This window comes from Panthera onca, chromosome E1 (assembly GCF_046562875.1).
Source record: "Panthera onca isolate mPanOnc1 chromosome E1, mPanOnc1 haplotype 2, whole genome shotgun sequence".
In the NCBI taxonomy this organism is placed as follows: Eukaryota; Metazoa; Chordata; class Mammalia; order Carnivora; family Felidae; genus Panthera; species Panthera onca.
The window spans coordinates 19,522,266-19,549,150 of record NC_138352.1 but is presented as its reverse complement, the minus strand read 5'-3'; the positions used below and the strand labels follow the sequence as shown (position 1 = coordinate 19,549,150).

The 26,885-nt window shown below is 46.4% G+C and overlaps 1 protein-coding gene across 11 annotated transcripts in view; it reads right to left on the bottom strand.

Annotated features, from left to right (window-relative positions):
* The window catches only part of NDEL1 (nudE neurodevelopment protein 1 like 1), a 90,396-nt gene that overhangs the window by 45,016 nt on the left and 18,495 nt on the right, over positions 1 to 26,885 (bottom strand). For 9 of the 11 annotated variants that reach the window (XR_013552101.2, XM_078437776.2, XM_078437775.2 and 6 more), the window contains 7 exons: positions 21,247 to 21,344; positions 19,362 to 19,515; positions 18,285 to 18,433; positions 16,404 to 16,540; positions 14,390 to 14,563; positions 10,200 to 10,291; positions 6,210 to 6,361 (listed from right to left, as the gene is read on the bottom strand). Coding sequence is in view for 10 of the 11 variants with exons in the window: in XM_078437776.2 (XP_078293902.1) it covers positions 6,210 to 6,361; positions 10,200 to 10,291; positions 14,390 to 14,563; positions 16,404 to 16,540; positions 18,285 to 18,433; positions 19,362 to 19,515; positions 21,247 to 21,332 (944 nt within the window). In the remaining variant the exon portion in view is untranslated. The other 2 variants (XM_078437781.2, XM_081791166.1) reach the window with 2 other exon arrangements.

Below are 26,885 nucleotides of genomic sequence, written 5' to 3'. Positions count from 1 at the left end.
CGTCCTGCCAGCCACAGCCCTGACCTCTCCCGTGCGGAGCTGGGCTGAGTGTCTGCCAACGGGGAAGTCGCTAAATAAATGATGGTGCAACTCAACAATGAATTCTATACGGCCATTAAAAACACATGCCACAGCCTTCTTTAATAGCACGGGGAAGTACTCAGAACGTAATTAACACTAGGTAGAATGAGCAGTTACCGACCTGTATGTGTTCAACGACGTGAAGGAAAAAAGTAGTTAGGTGCTAGATTCTAAACTGCAACCTCTTATATAAATGGATGTTACTTCTAGGCAGCTACATCTAGAATGTGCTAGAATGTGCGGGGAGGGGGACGCTACACATATATGTATATAAAATCATATATGTTACGGAAAGAAAATTTAACGAGTTACTTTTCCTCCATCTGGGTAGCGGGTAAATTTTAATACTTTATACTTTTTCTTTGTTTTCCCAATCTCCTACACTACACGTGAATATCTTCACAAGACGGAGGAAGAAGTAACTGTTAAACTGTTTCCCAAGCAGAGCCAGACAGGGGAGGCTTCTCTGCAGAGGCCTGAGTGCCGTGCCATGCCCAGCCCAGCCCAGCCCAGCCCCCAGAGCCTGCAGCCAGCACCCGGCACCCAGGCCCAGAAGGCACAGAGTGCCCCAGCCCCGCCCAGCGGCCCCCACAGCCACAGGAAGCAGCCGGCGAAGGAGCACAGGGCTGGGACCTCTCTCAGGAAGCCACGCAGCCCTTCCATACTGAACACACTCCCGGGGAATCCGCCCCACTCGCGACCTGAAAGGCACAGCCAAGCGCGGGGCCTGCACCGTGCCGCGTGTGCCATCGCTGTCCCCCCGCCACCACCTGCTCATCACAGGGGTCCGGGGAGTTGAACACGGGCTCAAGGAGAGAGGTTCTCTTCAAAGGAACGAGAACAGACACACACACCCTACAGGTTCATCATTTCACACACTGAAGAAGCAACTCGGAGAAACGGGCATGCACAGAGATGACAAATGACCCTGACCACTCTGAAGAAAGAGTTAACATCTGAACTCTGAAGTAACCAAGCTCAGAGCAGAGATGCTGCCTTTGGAATCAAGCCGGGTACACTCAGACCAAGAGCAAGAGGAGGGGCTCTGGGAGGCGTGACCCCCCCCCCAACTCCCTCCCCCAGCGAGCACACCCAGGAGCTCCCCTTTCCTTTCTGGGCTCGGGGAGGGCGGACATCCAGGCTTCATCACCTGTGAAAACTTCAGATCACCCTCTCCATTCTGCCTGTGACTCTCCTCAGGGCAGGGCCGCACCCCGCCTGCCACTGCAGCCTCCACGGGACAAGCCCCGGCTGTCATTCAACCAGCCAGTCCCAGGGCCCCAGGACCCACTTCCTACTCCTAGACGCTCAGCAACAACAAGGCGGGCCTCCGCTTTAAACATGTGACCACCAGACTCCAGTCCCAGAGCATGGCACAGGCCCGCTGGGCACCAAGCAGCGGCCGGCACCTGTTCCCCCAGGGACGTGCAAAAACCCCGGGAGAATGGCCCCACATGCAGGTTTAGGGCTGGGGTTCCTGCATTTTCAAGCTAGATAGACCTTAAAAAACGCCAAGTTCATCCCTATCGTTCTATTACTAAAGAGACCAAAGCAAGCCCAAGCCCAGCCTAGGCTCACCCCGTGAGCTTGTCAACGGGGGCGCAGGCCACATTATCTCTTCCCTGTCTGCGCCTGGTCAGAGGGCACCTGACAGCCCTCGGCAACAACTCCGGTGCTCCCGATGCCGCCCAGCTCTAACGGGGAAAGCAGCAGTGCAATCCGGAATATAAGAGGAAAACAAGTAGGTGGGCGATTCCTCTGTGTGGGCAGAAATGCGAATTCTTGATTTGAAGGCAGGATGATGCACAGAGAGAGTAACAATCTGCCAGGGCCTCTCTGGGCACCTGAGTCAAGGTGTGGGAAGTAAAAGGCCGGGTGGGGGTGGGTGGGGGGTGAGGGGGGAGAGAAGAAGAAAGAGGAAGGAAGGGAGGGAAGGAACGAAGGGGAAGAGAGAGAGAGAAAGAGAAACAAACCAAAGGAAGGGAAAAAGGAAGGGGGAGGAGGAGGGGAGGAGGAAGGGAGGAGGAGCAGAAGGAGGAGGCTGTCTGCCGAGGTCCTCTGGGGAACAGAAAGCTGTGCAGTGGGGAAAAGGCTCCAAGAGAAGCAACACCCCCCTGCCCCCCACATCTGATTTCAGGAGCAGCAAAAGAGCCAAAGGGACATGTCCCAGTGGAGAGGGAATGGGCAGGGATGGAGAACCAGATCTGGGAATCACCTACACCAAAAAGGTTCCAGAAGCTATGAAATGTCATGGTCTTACCACCATAGTCTGGTTTGAGAGTCTGAAAAACGGAGAATCTAGCTAAGGGCAGATACCAAGGTCAGCTGTAAAATGGCAACAGAAGAAGTAAGAAGGCGGACAGAGCTAGTCGGGAGGGCAAGAAATCTCTCGTGACAGAGACAAAGCACGGAGACGGAACCCTTCCGAGCAGCAAGGACAGGACGAGAGAAGGCCGGAGGTGCCGCGTGAGTGCCAGCTCCCGGATGAACGGATGCTCACACAAGCCCCAGCAGCTCTGCGAACTGAAAGGTGCATTCCTAACAGGACAGATCGTACACACACAAGTCCGTCTAGAACATTCCGGCATACTTGGGGATACACGAGTGAGTGTGGAGGAGAGAGCCCCCACCAGCACTGGCGCCTGCCTTGAGAAAACAGAGGGCTCCAGGTAGCAGGAAGAACCCTAGTCCCATCAAGTCGAATCAGATGTGATCCCCGGGCCTGACAGGGACACTCCACCCCCTCGCCCAGACTTCCAGCGTCATCACCGCAGCCCCTGACCCTACGTCACAGGGGTCACAGGCCTGCTGGCCACAAGGGCCCCAGGACCGCCACCACCAACTGTCTTGTCCTGCGCGGCCGAACCAGTATGAAGGGGGACAGTCGGCCCAACGGGAACCTGACAGGCCACTCGCGGGCTGTAAGTTGGTTAAAGCAGAGTCAGCCCCATGCAGTTAGTAACACCACTCTGTTAATGCGTCTTCCACCATATACCATGACTGCGAAAGAAGGAAAGGAGCACAGCAAACAAATTCAGTTACCCATGAACAACGTGGGAAATATGACTTTTTCTTGCCTAATAAAAAAAAAAAAAAGGAAAAAACATTACACAGTAATACAAGTACGATCTTCACAGCGTGTCCTCGAAGTGGTCTAGTCTACACCCACCTACACACACCCCAAACGACACGAGCCGGCTTACAGACCAGGGTACATGCTACCACAGAGACGAAGTGAAAGCGGATGAAGAAAACACAACGTTTTCGAGAGAAGTCCGGTGGCTGTGCTACACGTGAGGTTTCGACACAGAGGGCCACCAGTGGCTGAGGACACGGAGCCATGCCGGGGAAGGAGGTCCAGCGAGCCACAGTCTAGAAACCGGCAGAAGCGACCAGACTAGATAAAACCCTGTTTCTGGGAAGCCCTCAGATCGCCAGAACTTACAGGATATTTTCAAATCACATGCACTACTATCTGGGGAGAGGGCGGTATCGTGTGGTTCCATGTGGTCAGGCCTCACTGCATCTCAGGATTCTGAGGGAAGGGGAGGGGCGGGGCGGGCACACGCTCGCACCTCCTCTACTGAAGCCCCTCCCTCACCGTGGGGCACTGGTAAGCTCAGTGACAGAGCCACAGGCACACTCCTCCGGAGCGGGACGCAGGACAGGCAGGTTCCAGAGCCAAAGGCTTTTTAAAATGAAGTTTTTCCTGCTGCTAAAAGTCCAACTACACACTTCTACGCTTCTGTAAGAAATGGTGTTTTTTCTTTTAACCCGCCAGACTGAAAAGTGGAACTGGGAGGTGGGCTATTCCCCCCCCTTCCTTCTGCATCGTTAGATTTTATCTAGTCACTGCGGCAGCAGGAAGAAAAGCAGAGTTTAGAGCCAGGCAGGCCAGAAGGAAGCCAGAATCCAAGCAAAGGGGCAAGGAAGGACAAACACAGCAAAAGCACCAGAGTGAGCCTCGGGGATATGGCAACTAGACAAACCTAATTCCAGAAAGAGGTTAATATCGGGGTGTGTATGTACAATCCACATAAACTAAGCACTTGGGAAAAGGCAGGCCCACAATAAGCACATTTAATTCTTACCATAAATAGTTCTATTAAAAATGTGTACTATTTAAGCCAAAACTAAATATCATCTGTAACTGTTTCTCTCGGGAGGCACGCCTCCAGGTTCGGTTCCGAAAATAAAGCCTACACGTGCATCCAGGATGTTCCTCAGGGGACAGGGGCTCCGCGACAGTGCCCAAAGCCCACGCCTGGTTCCAGGTTACTCCAAATCCTCCACAACTACCTTAGACTGGGTCCATCTCTGGGCATCCCTGCCCCGGGGCTCTGCACCGGCGCTCAGGAAGAAGCCAGGAGCAGTGACCCTGAACTGACCATGTTACCCCTCCTTCGTCGTGACTGTTCTAAGGACCCTCTACATACAAAGGCATCCCTCCAACCAGTCCATTTCTGGTTCACACCTGTTCTCACGTCACAGGGCATCCGAGGCAAGAAGTATGATGCCAGATAAAGACTAATAACTACTCTATTGCAGGTTAATTACAAGTTGCAAAAATCACAAGTTGGAAAAAAAAATTAGGTACTGTTTTCATCGCTCAGGAAAACTACCCCTAAACTCCCCCTGTGAACGGCAACTTTCATGTAAAGTATCTATTTATTCCGCTTGCCATTACGGTATGAAAACAGGCACTCCTCAAGATTGCCTGAAACCCCTAAACCTGAGGAAAATTAATTTTATACTTACGCTCCCTGAGGAATCCCAACGGTCAGAATGGAGCTCTGATTCATATACTGCTATTCTAGAATGTGCTCCTTACTGAAATGTGTATACTTGAAGGAAGAACTCCCGTAAGGGAGAGAGAGAACCCAGAACACTCCGCAAGGGTGGACAAAAGGCGCTGTTCAGAGCAGACTGTGTGCCACATCCAGTCCTCCCTAAATGCGCCATAGTGAGGAGAGCTCCTTTAAGAAACTGAAGTTTCTAGAGGCGCCTGGGCGGCTCAATTAGTTGAGCATCTGACTCTTGATTTCAGCTCGGGTCATGATCCCAAGGTCATGGGATCAAGTCCAGCGTTGGGCCCTGTGCTGAACATGGAGCCTGCTTGGGATTCTCCCTCTCACTCACTCTCTCTCTCTCTCTCTCTGCCCCTCCCCCAGTTCTTGTTCTGTCTCTCTTAAAAAAAAAAAAAAAAAAAAAAAAAAGGCTGAAAATCTCTAGACTTGCATCTGTATCGCTTTCATAGAACAAGAACAGCCTCTACGACTCAAAAAACAAGCAAGGGCTCACGGTGCCTCAGCCGCTGTTCCGGGAACAGCTACGTGAGGTGACGCGGTCAGGCTACCCAGACCACGGTCCTAACCGGTTGTAGCCAAATCAAGGCACATCCAAAGGATAACCGTGCAGCGTCGGTCTCTTTCACTCGAGGTACGACAATATGTGCTGACACGGAAAGATCTCAAAAGCCTAAGTCGTGTAGGGGGCAGCAGAGCAATATTTAAGGTACAGCCCCACAGACTCTCAAAAGCATGCGGCAGACGCAGAAAAACAGGACCCTATGTGCCTAGGAATAGGCGTAAGGATGTTTACTCTTTACGCACCTGTACCAGCTGTAACCTGCTGCACTGAGGGCGCGCCACTGCTTCCAACTTACGCCAGTTTTTTTTTTTAACTCTCAACTCCCCAAAACCACCTTCTCATCATACTGAACCGGTGCCTCCTGAACTGTATTTGATCCAGAGGGTTCATATTTTTCTAAAACGCAGAGTCCGCACGGTCACGACCACAGTGCCCTCGTCCACCCTTACCACAAACTGGCCGAGAACGTCTCCCAGCACCCTGACCACAAGGACAGTACCACGGCCATCCTGAATACCCAGAGCCTACCACTGCTGCCTGGCAAGAGTCTGCCTCCCGAGACGGAAGCCTCAGAGCTCCCAGGGCAACAGACTCCATGGGGACCTGAAGACAACAGATTTCGGGTCCCCTGAGATCTGGGTGACACCATCTCAGGTAGGCTTACCGGACAGAGTTTACCTTTCCGAAGTTCAATAAGCTCGCTTAATAACGTGCTACGTCACTGCTCCAAACTATCATTTAAAAGGTCCAAGACTTACCCTTTGTCAAAGAAAGACGTGTGTCCTGATCGAGGGAACTTTGTGCTGTCGCTGTTCATCAGCCCACAGTTAACATTCCCTGAAAGATAGGATTTTCGTGATGCCTGGTCCTTTGCAAAATTCCTGCAAGCCGCTAATTTGGATTCTAAAGCCTACGGAAAGAAGGAGGAATGATCTGGTTGTCAAAACAGTAGCTGTACATAAAAATCTGCATTTTAAGACACTTCTATTTCAAGACTAAAATTGTACTTTCTCAGTGGATAATGGTAGCCATTTAAGCCACAATCACCTCACTAATAGAAAGAGGGGATATTTATGCTGACTCCAACATCATGAGCTCAGAACAAGTTATTCCCCTCAGTGTTACCAAGGATTACAGCTATAATCCTGACCTTCACTAAGAAAAATGTGGCACAAGTAGACAGAGACAGATGCCAGGTTCCTTTCTGAGTTGTGGACTATTAGAGAGCCATTCATTTCCTACATGCAAGACACTCATTCATTCAAATACTTGCTGAGTGAACACCGTCCTACAGCACGACCTGTGTCTGAGGGATCAGTAGTACAGACCTGCAGTCTGACACTCGGGAGAAGAGGGGTCTAGAAATGAAGATTGAGAAGATATTCACGCCAGGGAGTAGACAAGGTCATGGCTGTGAATGAGATCAGGAATTCAAGGACAGAACTCTGAGTAAAATCAACACTGAAAGGGCACGCATATGAAGACCCACCAAGATGACAAAGAGAACGAGCAGGAAGGCAGGAAGCAGACCTGACACAGGATCAGAGAAGCAAAGAAGGCATCACGTGCACATGCTCGCTCTCTCTCAAAGAAAGAAAAAAGGGGGGAAGTGCCTGGGTGTCCGGTTGAGCTGAGTCTTAATTTCGGCTCAGGTCACGATCCCACTAGTGAGATCGAGCCCCCATGTCAAGCTCCCGCAGAGCACGGAGCCTGCTTGAGATTCATTCTCTCTCCTTCTCACCTGCTCGCACTCTCGCTCTCTAAAATAAAACTTAAAAAAAAAAAAAAAAAAAAAAAAGGGCATTTAAAAAAAAGTCAGTGTTGAGTGTTTCAAGAAGAAGTAGGACAGAACAAAGAGCATCCATTGGGTTTGGCGGTGCTAAGATCATCAATGAGCAGGGGACAGAGCCCAGACTGGGCTGTCTGGGGAGCATGAACGCGGTAAAAAATGCTAACAATAAATGAAGACACACTTTCAAAAAGCCTTGCTGTGAAGGGAAGGGAGAAAGAGGGTAACCGTTAAAGAGAGATATAGGGTAAAAGGAAAGAACGGATGCTTTTACTTGGATTAAACACTGTAGGATTTGTAATACACAAACATCACATACAAAGTATGTACATGACACATAACGTGTAACCCGTAAAGATGACATACAAATATTACAACACAGTAAAACGCTAAAAATATAGGAGACACCGACAAGAGGGCTAGAAGACCTGGGATCCAAGGCACAGAGGGACAAAATCAGCCATGGGAAGAACATGATACTTTGACCACGGAGATAAAAAGGGAGAATGGCTACAAACACAGGCGATGAGAGGAGAGTAACAAAAGAAGGTAAGAGGGGAAACGAAGAAGTTGAAATCAGATGGCCTTGATTTCTCAGTGGAAGAGGATGCAGGAGTGGGGATGGAGCTTCCAGTTCAAGTCAGCGGACAAAGGAGGACAAAGAAGTGGAAAATGAAACATCCCTAAGAGCACGCAGGGCTGGCAAATAACCGCAGACCAAAAGCTCTGGTGACGTCTGGGAGGTAGGCTGTCAACTCCATGGATAAACCACACAGGGACTCCCAAGGTCACCATTCGGGCACCATTTCTGAATAAATCACTTAACGTAATAAGCAAAGCAAACAAGGAACAAAGAAAGTTGCGGACAGGAAGTCCAGGAACACGCAGAGCCAACCCAGGGGCGAAGGGCAGAGAACCGCAGCAGAGAAGCCACGAGCCTATCCAAGCGCAGGCGGGAAGGGACCGTGAGAAGCTGAGAGACACGAGACCTGGCAAAGAAAGGCCTGGCTTCTTCCACCCACCAGAAGAAGGTGGTAATTGAGAGCGCCAGGAAAAGGAAAAGGAAAAAGGAAAAAGGAAAAAGGAAAAAGGTAATTGAGAGCGCCAGGAAAAGGAAAAAGGATACAAATAGGAAAAAACTGGGCATATTTTGAGTAAACCATAAAAAAACAAATGCTTGACACACGGTTGAGTCAAGAGCCCAGCTCCTGCTCTACGATGGACAGTACACGGGGTGGGGCAGAACACTGTAGACGCTATAAGTTTTCAGTTTTTACAACCAACCAGTGGAGAGTGCAAGATGGGACAGAGAACTCACAAACACAACAAGGAGCTGAGAGTGTAATAAATTGAGAAACAGAGGTTTAAGCATGTCATTTAAAGTTATAAAAATAACCAAGAGACCAAAAAATAAAAAAACTGGGGGGATGTGAGTTAACTTCATCTTTTTGCTTAAAGCTGAGAAGTCAAGACACCAAAAAATAAGCACATTATTTGAGTTATGGAGCTAAATACCATAATTCTTGTAACAAATGGGATTTTAAAAATGGTTAGGAGAAAACATTATGTACTGTATGAAATAATTTTTATTGTTTTTTATACTAGGCTAAAATGCAGATTTAGAATTACTCTGATGGTCAGAAAATCACTGTATCGGCCAGAAAAGGCAGACACGGGACCCTGTACCGTGGCCTCCCATTTCTTCATTATGTGACGCATAATGCAATTTCTGCTTTTTTCAGAAAATATCTCTCACAAAAAAGTATGTGAAGGGGCAGTGGATAGCAGGCAGTTTCAGGGGCAGATCACTGAGAAGGGAGGTAGAAGTCGCCGAGGGAAACAGGAAAGGGAACCAAAGCAGGAGACGCTAACTTCACAGTGGCATAAATCCACACAGCTACGTAACTGCTTCCTGAGATCCAGGTTCAGGGAAGGAGAGGTCCAACTGCTTGACTGATCCAGACGGCAGGTCTCGTCCATGGCCAAAAAGATGACGAGTCAGCAGTGACAGAGTAAGCCATCTGTGGGATCACGGATGAGCACAAGAAATGAAAGCAAGAGATGGCTAAAAGGCCAAGAGGCTCCCACCACTGTAAGGTCAGAGAGTAGGTATTCTAGAAGGAAAAAACTGAATAAGCAGTAAAACGAGTTTAATATTTCAAAAGCCCAACTGTTCTGGAATACCGGGTTAGAGCCAAGGAGACAGCACAGAAGCTCAAGTGGCCAAGGAGCAGTAAGACAGACGTGACTAAGACGAGGAAGGCCCGTCATGAGCCAGTGCTGAGTCCTGCAGAGACAGCTGAGGGGGTGGTCGGGGCGGGGGCGGGGGGGGGGGGAGACTACAGCAGGAACAGGATTCAGGAGCGGCACAGAACACATAGCAGGCCACAGAGCAATCAGTGTAGAAAAAGATGGAGGGACCACGATGGGGAAACAGCCATGGGGACACACAGAACGCCCCCGGGGGTTGGGGGGCCAAGAGCTCAGCGCGCAGGGCCGTCTGCAGAAGTACTAGCAGGCCCGAGCCCCAACACTGTTCCCCGGAGCAGTCTCGGCTCATCACCAGATGCTTCCGTCTCTCTGCTTAATCAAGGCCTTCAGCACAAGAAGGTCCCCTTTTTTTCTTCCCTCCCTCCGAATTAAGAATTCAACACCTTGGGGGGCGCCTGGGTGGCGCAGTCGGTTGGGCGTCCGACTTCAGCCAGGTCACGATCTCGCGGTCCATGAGTTCGAGCCCCGCGTCAGGCTCTGGGCTGATGGCTCAGAGCCTGGAGCCTGTTTCCGATTCTGTGTCTCCCTCTCTCTCTGCCCCTCCCCCGTTCATGCTCTGTCTCTCTCTGTCCCAAAAATAAATAAATGTTGAAAAAAAAAAAAATTAAAAAAAAAAAAAATAAATAAAAAAAAAGAATTCAACACCTTGGCAGCTGAAATACGCGGGGGTAAATAATTGAATGCTTACCCCTACTTTCCGTAAGAGATCCCCCACGATGTTTAGTGCTGATATCCTAGCAGAAGGAGTTAGTGGACTGGTACCAAAACCGTTTGGTATAGCTAGAGAAAAAGAAGAGAGGAGTGGTTACACTTGTTGTTCCCTCTACATCTTGTTGCCGGTTTTGTTGTTGCCGTTACAAAGCAGAACACGCGCAATGGAAAAGAATTCCAAAGTGTGGACAGGAAGTACAAAGTGGGACACCCTCAATATGTTGAACTGTCTCCTTCAACTGACTGATATTTAGACTACACCTAATTTTACATTACAAATAATGCTAAAAGGACATATATCCTTCAAACATCTAGACAAGGATTTCTGGAGAAGCGATTCCTAAAAATAGAACTGCTGGGTCACAGGATATGCCCATGTCGTCCACCTTAGGAGATACTGCCAAAATGCTCTCTGAGAAGGTTGTGCCAAGGTCAGCAATCTGTATGGTAACGCCATCAACGATATGAGACATTATCTTTTTTTCTTTTTTTTTTTTTTTTTTTTTTTGCCAATTTGATAGCCATTCTGTTGTGTTTTTGTTTCCTTGCTAACTAGATATGTGAATCTCTTCTTCTGGAAATCATCTGTTTATCCTCCACACTTCATCTACTGGGTGGTCTTTCCTTTAATCAACGTGCAAGGGCCCTATCGACTGTAGACGTTCACCCTCTCTCTTCTAGGTCTTACACTTCTCAGTGTGACATTCATCTTCCAAGCTTTTTGTTTTGGTGGGGAAGCCTGGGCTTCCTCACCTTGGTATCATAAATATGTTCCTCCTTAGGTTTTCCTAATTTTTTTTTTAACATTTACATCAGTTGATCCATCAAATATCGAAGCTTTTTTCAAACGGATAGCCAAATGTCCTAATACCGTAACATGAAGACGACTCGTCTCATCTGAAATGGCACTTTTCATACACTGAATTCCCTATGTATTTTAGTTCCATTGACTTATTAGTCTATTGCACCAGAAATAGGCTGCTTTCATTAAAACATGCTCTGCTGTCTTGAAGGGAAAAGCCTGTTGTTATTAGCCTATTTCAAGTTTTTCTTGGCACACTTACTCTTCTAGAGTAACTTTAAAATCAACTTGCCAATTTAAAAGACCCTCTTGGGATTTTCATTAGCAATTTAAATTACTCGTTGATTTGGGGAGAACGGATGCTCCCGCAGTCTCCCCACTCGGAATGGGGTCATTTCGTGTGACATTTACTCACACCTTCTTGCACGCCCTCAGCAGCCGTTTTCAGTCATGCACGTTTCTTCCGTTTACTTTTGAGATGGTGTCTACCAGTTACGAGCTCTTGGGCTAAACTGCTACATACGAATCCACCTCTGCCACTGAGTAACTGTGTGAGCTTTAGTAAGCCGCCCACATGTAGAAGAGGGCTAATAAGAACACTTCAAAGTCGTTGTGAAGTTTAAGTTAGCTAATACACTCTCGAAACACCTGCCCATAGGAAGCACTCAACACTACGGAGCACTGATCAGTACGTAAACGCTTTGTTGCTGCCGTTCACTGTCCTTGTCCTCCAGAATACAATCTAACTGAAGGTGGGGACGCGGTCCCATTCACCACTAGACTCCCAGCATCTAGAATAATGCACGGCACAGGACAGGGGCTCACCAGGGTATAAACAAACTGCTGTACTTTTCTCGGCAGGTATTTCCAGACCTCGTTTTTCCCTATTATCCTCAAACTATTAAATCTGTGCTTTTATGGAAAGCTGTCTTAGATGCTTTTTGGAAACCGGCAGTGTTACTTCTAAAATACAATTAAAGACAGACCACTTCATAGAGGACGGCCCTTCAGGCTTGTACTGATTTCACTAATCTCCGGCTTCTCGTCAGGTCTGTGCTGACTCATCTGTCACACAAGTGCGGTGATCTGGCACGCAGCAGCTTTCAGGTTGGTTAAAGTGCACACTCTCAGTCCCAGTCTGCAAACGTCCCAGCCTACTTGGACAAACAGCACTGCCTCAGGGTTGACAATCTTAATCCTGTGCCAGAGCAAGCAAGCTCTGTGTCCCACTGACCTTGCCCTGCTCACCGCAGCCAAGTCCCTGAATTAAAACTCTAATGAGCTATGACAGGACGCGCACCTGTCTGGGTCTTACCTCAACTGAGCTCCCGATTCTTCTGATTAGGGCTCAACTGAAGAATTTTCAGAACTTAGCCACACAGTTCTATCGGTACCAGAAAGCAAACCTTTGTTCATTTTCAAATGTTAGGAATTCTGAGATCCTCAAATACACAAGCAGCCATTCTCCAAAATGGACAGTGAGAGTTTTTGACGCCTGCGACCATGTGCACCCCGCCTGCTCTATGTCCTCGGCAGCAACCCCAGCACAAGCGCAAATAACACCACCCTAACGACTCTATGGCATTTTCCCGTTCCTGAGCCAATTTCACTTTATAACTAAGTGAAGGTAGGAGAAGTTCTCTACGGAAGGGCTACTGAGCACTTGAAATGTGGCTACTGCAACTGGGAAACTGAATTTTAAATGTTAATTCACTGTAATAAAAACTTAAATGTGAACGGTCACACGTGGGCTAGCGGCTACTGTACTGGGCAGGACAGATAGAGCGAGCTTACTTCGCTAACTGTCTGAAGAGAAAATCTTCTCCTATCACTCTGAAAGAGAAGATCCTTTATTTAAAAAAGGGATGGGAAGAAAGAGCTCCAGTCTGGGAAGAAAAAAGAATGGAGGAGTGGGAGTGGCCAAGTATCTGCAAGCTGCAAAAATGAAACAAATCTGAATGAAGCCCTGTGGGGGCTCCATTCTAAGGTTCTACGTAGTGGCCACTAAGTGGTGTTTCTGCTTAGCTGGATATAAAAAACCATACTGGCTGACAGCAAAAGGAACATTCTCACGTACTGCTCGTGGATTACTCCGAATGTCACCTCTGAAAACGGCAGCCACCGAGGCACGTAACAGAAAGCCCACGCCCACCTGAGCCGAATGGTAACTCAGGGAGTCTCTCTGTACACGCCGTGTGTAAAAGCCTCTAGTCTTCGGTGATATGTGAAGCGGCCCAAGAAATAAAACTGTATTTAAATACAATCCCCAAGCTTATGTGTAACAAGGTGTGGCACAAGCAAACACAAACACACAGCGGAAAAAATTCCGCATTAACAATAGCTGCCCTCGGGAATGCAAGCTGGTGCAGCCACTCTGGAAAACAGCATGGAGGTTCCTCAAAAAACTAAAAGCAGAACTACCCTACGACCCGGCAATTGCACCACTAGGCATTTATCCATGGGATACAGGTGTGCTGTTTCGAAGGGACACATGCACCCCCATGTTTACAGCAGAACTATCGACAATAGCCAAAGTGTGGAAAGAGCCCAAATGTCCACGGATGGATGAATGGATAAAGAAGATGTGGTGTGTGCGTGTGTGTGTGTGTATATATATACACACACACACACATGCACACACGCACACACACACATACACAATGGAGTATTATTCGGCAATCAAAAAGAATGAAATCTTGCCATTTGCAACTACGTGGATGGAACTGGAGGGTATTATGCCAGGTGAAATTAGAGAAAGACAAAAATCATAGGACTTCACTCATATGGGGACTTTAAGACACAGAACAGATGAACACAGGGAAGGGAAGCAAAAATAATATAAAAACAGGGAGGGGACAAAACAGAAGAGACTCATAAATATGGAGAACAAACTGAGGGTTACTGGAGGGTGTGGGAAGGGGGATGGGCTAAATGGGGGAGGGGCATCAAGCAATCTACTCCTGAAATCATTGTTGCACCATATGCTAACTTGGATGTAAATTAAAAAAAATAAAATTATGTTGAAAAAAAAAAAAAAACCAATAGCTGCCTTGCAGCGGTTAGACTGCAGTGGGTCTTTTTTTTTCAACTTTTCAACATGAAGCTGTACTCCTGCTACCATCAAAAAATCAACGTTGCTTTGAAAAACCTGCAACTTCTTAAAGACTCGATGCATTAAGCTGCTCTTACTGTACACGCAGGCACCACTGCCCTGTGCAGGAGCCGCCTGGGAAACCAACCTCTTCCTCTGCTCCACAGAGTGCTTGATTTCACCAACTTCTAAAGTGAAATCACTGCTCACCCCACGGCAGACCCCCTTCCGTCGCTAATCCACCACAGGTGCAGAAAGAGAAGACAGCACAAACCTTTGGGTGAAGGAAAACTGTTCTCCGTCCCTTTGCCAACGGGAGTAGCTGGCAAAGAAAGCGATGCCTGCACGGCGGAGTCCATCTTTTCACAGTCCAGGGTCGGAGAGCTGGGCGCCGACTTTCTGGTGACTTCCTGCTGTCTCTCCCGGACTGCCAGTTCTTGTCTTAAATCTGCAGAATGTTGCACAGGGAATAACACTCACTCGAGGAAGCAGACACACCCAGCAAAGTCACATCTGAAAAGCCGTAAAGACGTTCCCCCTAAATGACTATTTCCCAAAAACGAGTTTCCTATTTAATGCTTTTTATTTCTTGGGGTATAAAAATGACAACCCTACCGTCTAAATGATCTTTTAGAACTAAAACACTTGGGAGGGCGCTTGGGAGGGCTCAGTCGGTTGAGAGTCCGACTGTGGCTCAGGTCGTGATCTCGAGCCGATCAGTTCATGAGTTCGAGCCCCACGTCGGGCTCTGTGCTGACAGCTCGGAGCCTGGCGCCTGCTTCGGATTCTGTGTCTCCCTCTCTGCTCCTCTCCCACTCATACTGTCTCTCTCTCTCTCTCTCAAAAATAAACATTTTTTCTTAATTTTTCTTAATGTTTATTTATTTTTGAGAGGGAAAGAGAGAGACTGAGTGCAAGCAAAGGAGGGGCAGAGAGAGACGGAGATACAGAATCCGAAGCGGGCTCCAGGCTCTGAGGTGTCAGCACAGAGCCCGATGCAGGGCTCGAACTCACGAACCGTGAGATCATGACCTGAGCCGAAGTCGGATGCTCAACTGACTGAGCCACCCAAGTGCCACTCAAAAATAAACATTTAAAAAAAAGAAAAAGGAAAAAAAAAGCCAATACAAATGCTATAATCTAAGAGGACAGCGAACTATGCTCACGTGCAAAAAGAAACAGGATGGAGGCCAAACCAAAACTCACACTGAACCTACAGGACACAAAAATAAATGCTCTTTTCAACTCATTTGCTTTTATTCTGTTCTTTTGGGATTACTGCAAAATCAATGAAGTACACTTTTAGAATTTTAAGTGGGTTGGTATGGTTTATTAATTATCAAAATGCAGTATTTTGTTATAGAAAGGAAGCATTCAAAACAGTCGCAATTTTTTTCTTGCTTTCAAATCTAGAATTTTTAAGCCCAAATTAACATTTCCTTTTCCAGTTATTCAACTGACCTACAGAACACTGACGTTAAAAAAAAAAAAAAAAAAAAAAAGTATACAAAGTTATCCCATTCCTGGGTATATACCCAAATGTCTATCCGTGGATAAATGGATAGACAAAATGTGATCTGTGCATGTAACAGGGTCTTATGCAGACTTAAAACGGAAGGAAATTCTGACACGTGCCACTACAGGGATGAGCCTTGAGGACGATATGCGGAATGGAAACAAGCCAGTCACAAAAGGACAAATACCGTACGGCCCCACCTCTGTGAGGTTCCTAGAAGAGTCAGATTCACAGACACAGAAGGAAGAACGGCGTTGCCAGGGCCTGGGGGCAGGGGGCCGGGGAGTTACACTGCTGTACAAGCATATAGTGAATACATACTTTCCTTTTAAAATTCTCCCTCCCTCCGTCTTTTGTTTAATACTTGGTAGAATGCAGACTACAAAGAAAGCAGTCTCTTCTTTACCATATGTGCACACACGCAGTGTCATTATGTGCGTAACACAGGAGAAGACCCAAAGAAACCAAGCAGGACGCGCACAGTGGTAGCAGTTAAGGTTCTGGAAAACAGACCAGGGTTTGCATCCCCACTGAAAAGCTCTAAGACTTTGGACACAACTCCACCTCTCTCTGCTCAGTTTTCTGACCTGTAAAAGGGGGATAACACTACCTACTTCTTCGAGTTGATGATGTAGGTGCTGAGAGACTAAAAGCAGCACAGTGCCTGACAAAAGGATCGTGCACACGGCCTTCAACCTTGCTCCTGGAGCTGGCTTAGAACCAGGGCTTAGGGACAGTGGGGTAGAGGGTGTTCTTCAAGTTTTAGGTTTACCTCTGGCTTCATCCTTTAACCGCTGTACAGAGACTAACAAAGATTCCTTTTCATCAAGTTCACTTTCTAAAAATGCATTTCGTTCAATGGCCTGATTTAGCCTTTGTTCAAAGTCTTCCAGTGACACTATTGTTGCTCTAAAAAGAAGAAAAAAAAAAATTGGGAGTCCATGAATTAAATAAATAGCGTGCAAACAGCTAATACAAAAGGAAACTGTCCGTTTAGCTCATGCCATTTCCTGACCTAGAAAGCCTGGCGCAGTTGAAAGAGAATGGTCTCCACCCCCTTGTGACCTCTGGTGGCACTTAGTGTCTCTGTGGCTAGTTTGGGCCATTCAATGTATTCTCTTAAATGCCCACCGAAAATCCTTACGGTTCCTTAAAGGCAGGCCACCTATTACACACTTTGTCTCCCCCCCCCGGATTGTAAACACAACAACCAAGTTGACACATTTCCAAGAAGACTTTCCAACAATTTTAGAGCACATTAAGAATTAAAAATGCGTTTAAAACACCAAGTCCCAGGTCCCGCTCCATTTACTCCATCTCTTCTTCCTGCATTTCTCGTCGTGCTCATTTATTCAACAGACATTAACACGCACCTACTACGTGCCCCCTGCCCACTGCGTGCAGCCTGCTACAGAAATAAAATTCCCTAACCTCAAGTTCGAACTCTTAATGCCTGTGGCCAATTTTACCAAGTCCTATCGGCTGTCAAAATGTCTCTCAACTCCACTCGCTCTCCCCCAACTTTCTGCCCCTGGCTCAATTCCTCATCCATCACCTGGATTACTCCTCAAGGGTCTTCCTCCCTACTGCCAGTTCCTCAGTCCTATCCCATCAAAGTCTGGTGTCCCTCCTCTGTTTAAAAAATTCTTCACGAGGCCCTCATTGCCTCTAGAACGGCTTTCAAACAGCACACAAGGTTCTTCCCAATCTGGCCCCAACCACTTTCAATCTCATGTTGTGCAGCCACACGGTCTCCACACGTCAATCGAAGTGAGATATTCCCACCTCCTGAGCCTTCCTGCCTCTCTGCCTTTACAGCTCTCTCTTCCCCTGGCTGGCCTCTTCCCTCCTCGAAGACTGCAGCTTCAGTGCCAGCGAAGGCTTCCCCAGCTCCCCCACGGTACGCCAGCAGCCGCCGCCTCTGTGCCCTGGAGCCGCTTGGACACTCTCTTCGCTCGAGTACTGACCGTGTCAAAGGTCCACGTTGGTCCCACCCGAGGGCAGCGGCTAGCTCACCTCTGTCATCCTCAGCTCTAGCATCAAGCCAGGCATGTAGGAGTCACTCAGACATTAAGGAAAGAACTACCAGACGGTAATTGTAAAGTAACAGGAATCAAGTTTGGAATGGTTCAGAAACAACTCATTACAGACTGCAGAAAAGCTCAGCAACAGTAACAACAGCAAGCCACTCTAGGCCGTGCGACAGAATCGTGACGAAAGCAGTATTCTGAGAAAATCCATAGGTTAGCATTTAAACTGAAGAGAAGGAGAAGGAGTAAAGATGTAGAGACAGATCAGTGAGGAAGTCACTACACAATCCAAGCAGAAGATGCGGGGCCTGCCACAAGTGTGGCAGCACTAAGAACACAGAGGGAAAGACAGAGGAGAAAAGGAGAGGTGTTTAAAAAACAAAACAAAACACCAACAGGACCAACAATGGTAATGAAGGACAGAAGAAGGACAAACAGGGAGAAAACCCTGGAAGGGCATTATCTGGAGAGAGAAGGATCGATTTAGCACCAATGCGATGAAATACCAGAAGGCAACGTTCTGGGACCAAGATCTAGGTGACAGGCTGAGCTGAGAGCTGACAGATCTTCAACCCTGATCGCCAAGTCTGCTTGTTGCAACCGAGTGCACAGCATCCATTTACCTCTTTGCTCGCTCCAGATCATCGTTGGCCTGCTCCAGCTCTCTCACATACTTATGCAACTGCTCCTTGATGGCCCGGGTCTGACTTAAGTCGTCTTCTAATACCGACACCTGCTTGTAGCTCTGTGCATACTGATGTTCTAGTTTCTCCTGAAGGCAATGGGTATAGGAAGGAAAGTGTGTGTGATTAATACAGAGTTGTCCTTAATGAAGGAAGCCACTCAAACCATGAGGGCAGGGATCCAAGGAAATTACCCGCAATCTGAGGTGATGGTACTCCTCTCCTCCTTACATTAAAAAAAAAAAAGACATGCATTCCAAGCACCTTAACTCATAAATTTAGAGAGTCAACCATTCTCCCCTCAGAAAGAAATCTAATAATGACCTCTCTGAAAAGAGGTTATTTCCCTATTTTGTGAAACTAGTGCCTCAACCCCACACTCGGGGAGGGGGGTGAACTCTGGGTTCTCAGGCTAAACGCGGCCCGGGTGAGCACAGAGAGGGAGACCACCACCCAGAGCCCCACTGCCCTAGCTCTCACCTGTGTCCCCCCCCCCTTCTCCAAACCATAACCCCACCCCACGCCCAGGGGCACAGAAACCCTCAAGCCCTTGGCTAAGGCAGGCAATGGACAGCAACAAAGGGGGTTAATCCTTTAACTCCTAGAAATCCCTTTTTAAAAAGGGATTTTTTTTTTTTAACCCCAAATGAACTTCAAAAGTAAAGAGGCTATGAATAATGGAATAAATGTGTATTTCATACAAAATAATTTTAAAGTGCCACCAAATGAGGCAATCTTGAGCAAATCAGGCAGCTTTGGAAAATGACAGAATGGCCACGTGTCATGAGAACATGATCGCTAAAAACCGGACGGCTACAGGGTTTCTAAGCGAACTCCTAAACCCCAAACCACCTTCCCCTTGGTTCCATGAAAGAAAAGTTTATTCCGAAAACTCACTTTAAGGCTTTTTTTTTTTTTTTCTGCCTGCTGCTCTTAAGCTCCACCCAAAAACCGTTATGTCTCATGTGAACACAGCCCAGCGCATTCGACAGCAGCTTGTAAAGCTGCCACAGTTACCTTTAGTGCTTCGACTTCATACTTCAGTCTCTGGTTATCGGCCTGCAAGTCTCTGTTCCTCTGTTCAGCCTGTACTAACTGTGCCTCCAGCTCTGCTTCTAATTCTCGGCTTCCCTCCTGGAATTCAACTAGCTCATCCCGAGCTTCCTGGAAGCTGATCACAGACAGAGTGGGAAAGAGGAGTCACAGGAGGAGTCCCAGGGTCCGCGGGAAGACGACTGCAGGTCAGGTCAATGACTGTGCCCGAACGCTGGTGCTACCACAAAATATACTACACAATAAAGACAGTCTGTCTTACATCACTTATTCTAGGCTCAGGGTTCAGTGAAAGTGACTTAAAAGGTCCAAAAGGACTCACATTTTACACACTCACCCCTAAATCTTTTTTTTTTTTAAATGTTTATTTATTTTTGAGAGAGAAAAAGAGAGCATGAGCAGGGGAGGGACAGAGAGACTGGGGAACAGGGGATCCACAGTGGGCTCTACATTGACAGCAGACGGCCTGATGCGGGGCTCGAAGTCATGAACCCTGAGATCATGACCTCAGCCGAAGTCAGATGTTTAACCTGAATGAGCCACCCAGGTGCCCCACCCCTAGATCTTTCTTATTTAAGGTATTAATAAAGAAACACACATTACTATGCCACAAAGTACTGTTAAGTGTTTTTCGATACAACTGGTTTCCTTTGTAATTTTATTATTTAATTGTATGCACTGAAAAACATTATTTTGGGGCGCCTGGGTGACTCTGTCAGTTAAGCATCTGACTTTTAATTTCAGCTCAGGTCATGATCTCGTGGTTCGTGGGATTGAGCCCCGCATCAGATCTGTGCTGAAGCAGGGAGCCTGCTTGTGATTCACTCCCTCTCTCTCAAAATAAATAAATATTTAAAACAAAACAAACAAAAACACGTTATTCTGAGAAGGGGTCCACAGGTTTCCCCAGCCAATTAAGGCATCTATGACACAAAAAAAGATTCAGAGCCCCTGCCATGAACAGACGCCTCCTATATCCATCAGCATAATTTACTTGGCTTCGCTGAAATAGCAATGAAAGGTTTGATAAGGCTTAACAAGCTTTATGTACCAAAGTAGGAAAGAGTGTGTGTGTGTGTGTGTGTGTGTGTGTGTGTGTTAAGTTGCATTTTAAAAAGAAATCTAAGGGGCACTTGGGTGGCTCCATCAGTTGAGTATCCGACTCTTATTTTTCAGCTCAGGTCACGATCCCAAGGTCATGGGATCAAGTCCTGCATCGACCTCCTCACTAAGCATGGAGCCTGCTTAAGAGTCTCTCCCTCTCCCTCTCTGCCCCTCTCCCCCACCTGCACTCACTGCTCTCTCTCTCTAAAAATAAAAGGTAAAGAACCAGAAAGAAATCTAAAGACAAATTTGGTGCTTAAAAGGTTATTAATATAAAAGGCTTCCTCAACTAATTAGACTAATTGAGATTTCCATTAAAACACTCCATTTCTATTAAAGCTCTCCTCCCCTCTCCAAAGCTTCGCTAGCTCCAAACACTGATAGCACTTGCCTGAAGAGAACTAGCGTCTGCTGGATGAAGCCCTAGACAGCTTATCAGAATCTCCCAAAGACCAAAGGATGAGACAGAATCAGCACACACACACAGCAGGCCAAATGTAAAAGGAGGTCAGCTACCAGAAGAAATCACAAACGTGAAGTTTTCTTACTGTTTTAATAATTTGAATAAAATTTTATGGCATTTTTATACTATTTAAATACAAGCCATGCTCTATTTCCAGAATCCCAAACCCAACCCCGAAACTCTAAATTTAGCTTTATGTTAAAGATACACATATCTGCACACGCTGGCACTGGTATTCCAAACGCCTTCCCCTAGTTTCAGGATGCTTTTCAATATTATTACCTTTGTTTATACTTCAAGGAAAGTTCCTTCCAATAAGCAGTTTCCTCCTTTAAACTTGAAAAATTTGGTATATCTTCACCATCCATGATCAAGAAAGCCTGTGAAATATTAAAGACAAACTTTTAATGTTTATTTTTTTTGAGAGCAGGGGAGGGGCAGAGAGAGAGGAAGACACAGAATCCGAAACAAGCTCCAGGCTCCAAGCTGTCAGCACAGAGCCCAATGTGGGGCTTGAGCTCACGAACCGTGAGATCATGACCTGAGCCATAGTCTGAAGCTTAACACACTGAGCCACCCAGGCGCCCCTAAAGACAAACTTTTAAACAGAGAACGGGGCACCTGGCTGGCTCAGTGGGTGGAGCGTGCAACTCGATCTCGGGTCATGAGTTCGAGCCCCACACTAGGCAGAGAGCATACAATAAATTGATAGATAACTGACAGCTATTTTTTTTTTAATTTTTTAAAACAATAGAGAACATAGGAATCTAAATAAAAGTAAAAAATCTGGGACAACATGAAATCTACAGCATTTTGGAGGGAGTTAAACATGACAGACCCTGAGGGTGATTAACTATTAGAACTCAGACACACAAATCACCTTACTGCCCAACCTCAGGGACCCCCAATGTTCTGGATAAAGTCAGGAGAGGATATCAACAACGTGCTCTGGTATAGAGGCACACGAGGCACTTTGGGTCAAAGCCCTAGGCTACACAGGAACTGGCCCCGCGGAATCGTCCAGCACACCGGGCTCCGGCAGCTGCATTCCAGCCAGCTGATCTTCTGGGAATCGAGCGACAGAACCACGTTTACTGCCCGAGCTGAGGCTACTATATAGCATGTCCCCCTCTGGGGTACAATTGCTTCAAAAGACCTATCTGGGACATGTCATGCCAGGTGACCATACTAGGAAATCGGGTACCACATTCTCAATAATTTACTATTATTACACTTCTTTTAAGTCCAAAGCTTCCTCCATAAGCTCACTAATCCCCCAACTTGAATGTTCTCTCATCTTGGTTGCTCACCCAAAGCATGGGGGGGAGGGGGGGAGGAGGAGATCTATTCAGTTAACTTTGCATGTGGACTATCTAAAAACTCCAACTGGCCAGAAAATGAAATACCAAGGTCATTGGGCTCACTCTACATTCATAACTAGAGTGTCTTACCTCCTACAACCCCCTCCCAAGTATCCCATTTTATATTCCAGCAATACTGTTCAAAACTGTCTTAACATGACACTCTGTTTCAGATCTGGATGCTTCCTCTACCTGGAATGGCTCTCCCATCCTTGTGCATTTGGAAAGGGTCTACTTGTCCTTTCAAACCTCACTGCCATCCCTTCCGGAAAGCCTTTCCTATCCTCACCCAGACAGCACTAAAATCCCCTACACTCCTGTCTACCATTATACCCCACACTTGCTTTCCTGAATATACTTACCACCCAGTAATGCATTTGCTTAAACCATCAGGCTGCGCACTGTTCTTATTTCTACCCCAACACAATGCCTGCACAATAGCAAGATACTCCATAATGTTAACTAAATTAAACCAAAACTGGATCAACCTAATCCATTACTGGGCAGCAAGAACTAAAGACCAGCTTTAGAAGTAAACGAACAGAAACTTGGGGTTGCAGAGAACTTGGGAGTTCACGGAGCACGATCCACTCATAAAGGCTGAGCAAGAAGTCACCAACAGGAAACTCCAACTTCAGGGTGGGTATACCAGACAGGTAGGTACAAGAGTGATTTCTCATGGAATAATAGTAACACATAACTTCACACACTTGGTTGGAGGCCAACTGCAGTGTTCTGTTTCAGTCCAACCTCTCCTAACCACACCAGCCAGTATTACTTTCGACATGTTAGTCAATCTCCCGATTACCTGAAATCACCAATCAGCCTAAGAGTTCTTTGAAAACAGATGGATTCCTGACACACTCCGCCTCTCTCATGGCACCAAGCACAACACTTTGCTCAGAGAAAGTACTTAGGGCTTTCTAGCGTTTCCTGAGCAACTGCTACGTGTCAGACATTGTTGAGCACTGGAGAAGCATTGAGTGCACCAAGTGCCCCCTCCTCTAATGCGATCACTCCTCCACGGCACACTTCTGCCTGCGTTACCCTGCTCTTGGAGATGCCCTTATGGCCCAACAGCACATTAAAATGTAGGCTGCACGGAGTGGGGAGTCCTGCTGAGACCGGCTTCCAGGGCTCCAATTCTGCCATTAAACTCCTTAAGCGATATGCTTACCCTCTTAACCGTTTTTTTTCATCTAATTAGAGTTTGGACTAGCTGACTTAAGGTTTCTTCAAGTAGGTGTACCGACTAGTAAACATTACTGATTAATTTTACAATCCTATCCCTTCATCAAAGCTCCCCATCCCCACTCCATTTTCCCAGTTGTAGGGGCAATCTTATTTGTAGCTACAATATGCAGTGAGGTGTGAATGATGAGGCCAGTCCAGACGTATCTGTATCCCAAAAGAGTATCTGAAGCCCCTGAAGGCATCACCATGTGCTATCAATAACTCTCGAGAGTTCCTGCCTAAGTCACTGAGGGAAGGGACCTATTTCATATTAACAAGCCAGATGAAGCTATAACTTCAGCACACGAGAGCGAGCATCCAAACAAGAGGCAACAATCGCTGTGTCCTCTGAATGCTCTACGTAAGGTCTTTCCCCAAAACGCCCCAAAAAATGTGGATTACATTTGAAATCTATGAATTCAGCCCTACAGAAGCTCACAGGCACGGGGCTTCAATTTTGGATAGATGCACTGGTCACTACTTAAACAATGGCAACCACATACCAATGTGCAATTCAAATATTCAGTTTTTTAATACACAATCCAATAAATTGAGGTTTTGCAAAACGTTATGAAGATCAGAGGAACACAAGAAGCAAAGTTTGCTGCTACCTGCTCTAGCTCAGATAAACATCTGTAGAAAAAGGAAAGGTTCCCAGCTAGTTCCTTGAGGGCAGGACCAGTGTCTCATTTATAAATCCCTCCTCCACACCAGAAACATGCGACACAGTAGAAATTCAACAAATATTCACACTGATTTATAACCTTTCTTTCGTTATTCCCTCTTTACTTTCCAAAGTACTGCTTTCCTTTATTACTATCTAAATTCCTATTCCAGGAATGGCATAAGTAAAAAGATTTGTGAGGAGTTTATTTCTACCATGTATTAAATGGGGATCATAAAACCTATCGTTCTTGGCTAGACAGAATAATCCGTCCGATGCATGCCAAGCCATGTTCGTAGTCACTTAAAAGCCTCCAAACAGGCTCCACATCGAAGAATATGGAGCTTATGGGATGTACAGGGGACAGCTTTGGAGACACCACCACAAGCTTGCCATCTAAAATGATCACTATCCAGGGGCGCCCGGGTGGCCCAGTCAGTTGAGCGTCCGGCTTCGGCTCGGGTCATGATCTCACCGCTTGTGAGTTCAAGCCCCGCGTCGGGCTCTGTGCTGACAGCTGGGAGCCTGGAGCCTGCTTGGGATTCTGTGTCTCCCTCTCTCTCGGCCCCACTCCTGCTTGTGCTCTCTGTCTTTCAAAAATGAATAAACATTTAAAAAAAAATTTTTTTAATAAAAAAATAAAAAATAAATAAAATGATCACCATCCAGCCCTTTGGTCTTAAATATAAATGGACAACCAAGAACCACCAGACAAATGAGAAAACCCAGCGGTGTGAATAAGAAAACCCCAGGACCTACTGAACACAGAGGAAACAGGTAAATTCAGACAATGAGAGAATTTTTTTCTCACATAAGAACTCAGGGGGGTCACTTCCCACACACTTCCTGAGACAGTTCCAGGGGAGAGAGAACCAAGACCTAGGCTGGACAGCAAAGGATACAAGAAACGGTGGCTCCAACGTGGGACTGCAAAGAGAGGTCCCCAGATGAAGCCTAGTCCATCAGGCCAAAGGAGTAACTCAGCCAGATGGACGGCTCCAGAAAAAATGAGGAATCCCAGGTAACAGACCATCTGAGTGGGAAGCTGGAAAAACGTAAGGTTGTGATGAACACACATCACTCCTATGTCTATAAGAAAAAAAGTAGGAGCACTGGCTGGCTCAGCCAAGGGAGCACGTGACTCTCAGATCTCAGGGTTGTGAGTTCAAGCCCCATGTTGGGGATAGATATTACTTAACATCTTTTTTAAAAAAGAAAAAAAGTAAAAACTTCCGAGAAGGGAAACACACAGTTAGAAAGTCCTAAGCTTTATATACGTTTTAAAAGATTTCAAGTCTACAATGTTTAATTTGTTGATTTACATTATTTTATGCAAATGAGACAAGTTCCATATTTTATAGCCATCAGTGAAATTCCTATTTTTGCCCTTAAATTTGCCATAACTTTAGGGGCGCCTGGGTGGCTCAGTCGGTTGAGTGTTCAACTTCAGCTCAAGTCATGACCTCACAGTTTGTGGATTTGAGCCCCACATAGGGCTCTGTGCTTGACACAGCTCAGAGCCTGGAGTCTGCATCAGACTGTGTCTCCCTCTCTCTCTCTCCCTCAAAAATAAACAAACATTAAAAAAATTTTTTTTGTTTTAATTGCCATAACTTCTGTGTGTTGCTCCCTTGTAAGGTTCTAGGATTTGGTGAACAAGTTCGTATTATTTTTTAAGCCTTAATTTTGTAGACTTTGAGGATAATACTTCTTCTCAAAGTATTTCTTGTCTTTGTAGCTAATATTCACTTGGCAGCCATCTTGGTCCCTTCAAAATTCACTGTCATGCTTTGGACCTTCTCTAGATTACATATATGCCTTTCTGAAATTGAGTGATGGGTGCCCCCTCAGAATTTCAACATGTTTTTAACATTTCAGTACTCTCTCTGCTACGGGACAGCAATTGCTATGGGTCGACTGTGTGGTCCACGGGCCGGAGTCCTTACAGAAGTTCATATGACCATCAGATGCTGTCCTGGGCAACTGACATTTCTTTGAATGTGTTTTAATGTGGAGTCAATCCTTCTACAGTTGTTTTTAATCTAAAACTGTTACCATTCACATGCCAAATCTGAAACTTCTCTGGGGGAGGCTGTTCTGTTGTTCCCAGCCCATTTACACGGGTCTTAAGACCCAAATGCGGTTATGACCTTGCAGGGCACTTAGTAGTGTTCCCTGAGGAATCTCACTATTTACACTTGGGAGTGTGCTATAAAGTACCCATTTGTCCCTGATTTTTGGTTCTTAAATAGGGCCATATTCTTCACAAAACTACCAACGTTTCCATCAGTATTCTCTGGTGACTCAGGTTTTAAATAGACTTTCCTGAGAAACTTCTTGAACGTCTAGCTCTATTTCTTGTGTCCTCCTTGTCCAACTACTTAGTTCAGTGTCAAATAACACTAGCAAAATTAATATGCGTTTTTACTTCACACATACGTCTCTTATTCTCTTGATTCTTATTTGAACTGAATGTTGACTACGATTTTTGCAATTAAAGCTGCTTTTACAACGTGCTTATTGGCCCCTGAAACAGTATCATCTACACCTGAAACCTTTTACTAAAGTGACCATCATCTCTTTCGGAACAAACCAATTAAAAACATTTAACCCAGGAACATGGGGTAGAAACAACACAGCATAGTAGCTGAAAGCCCAGATCC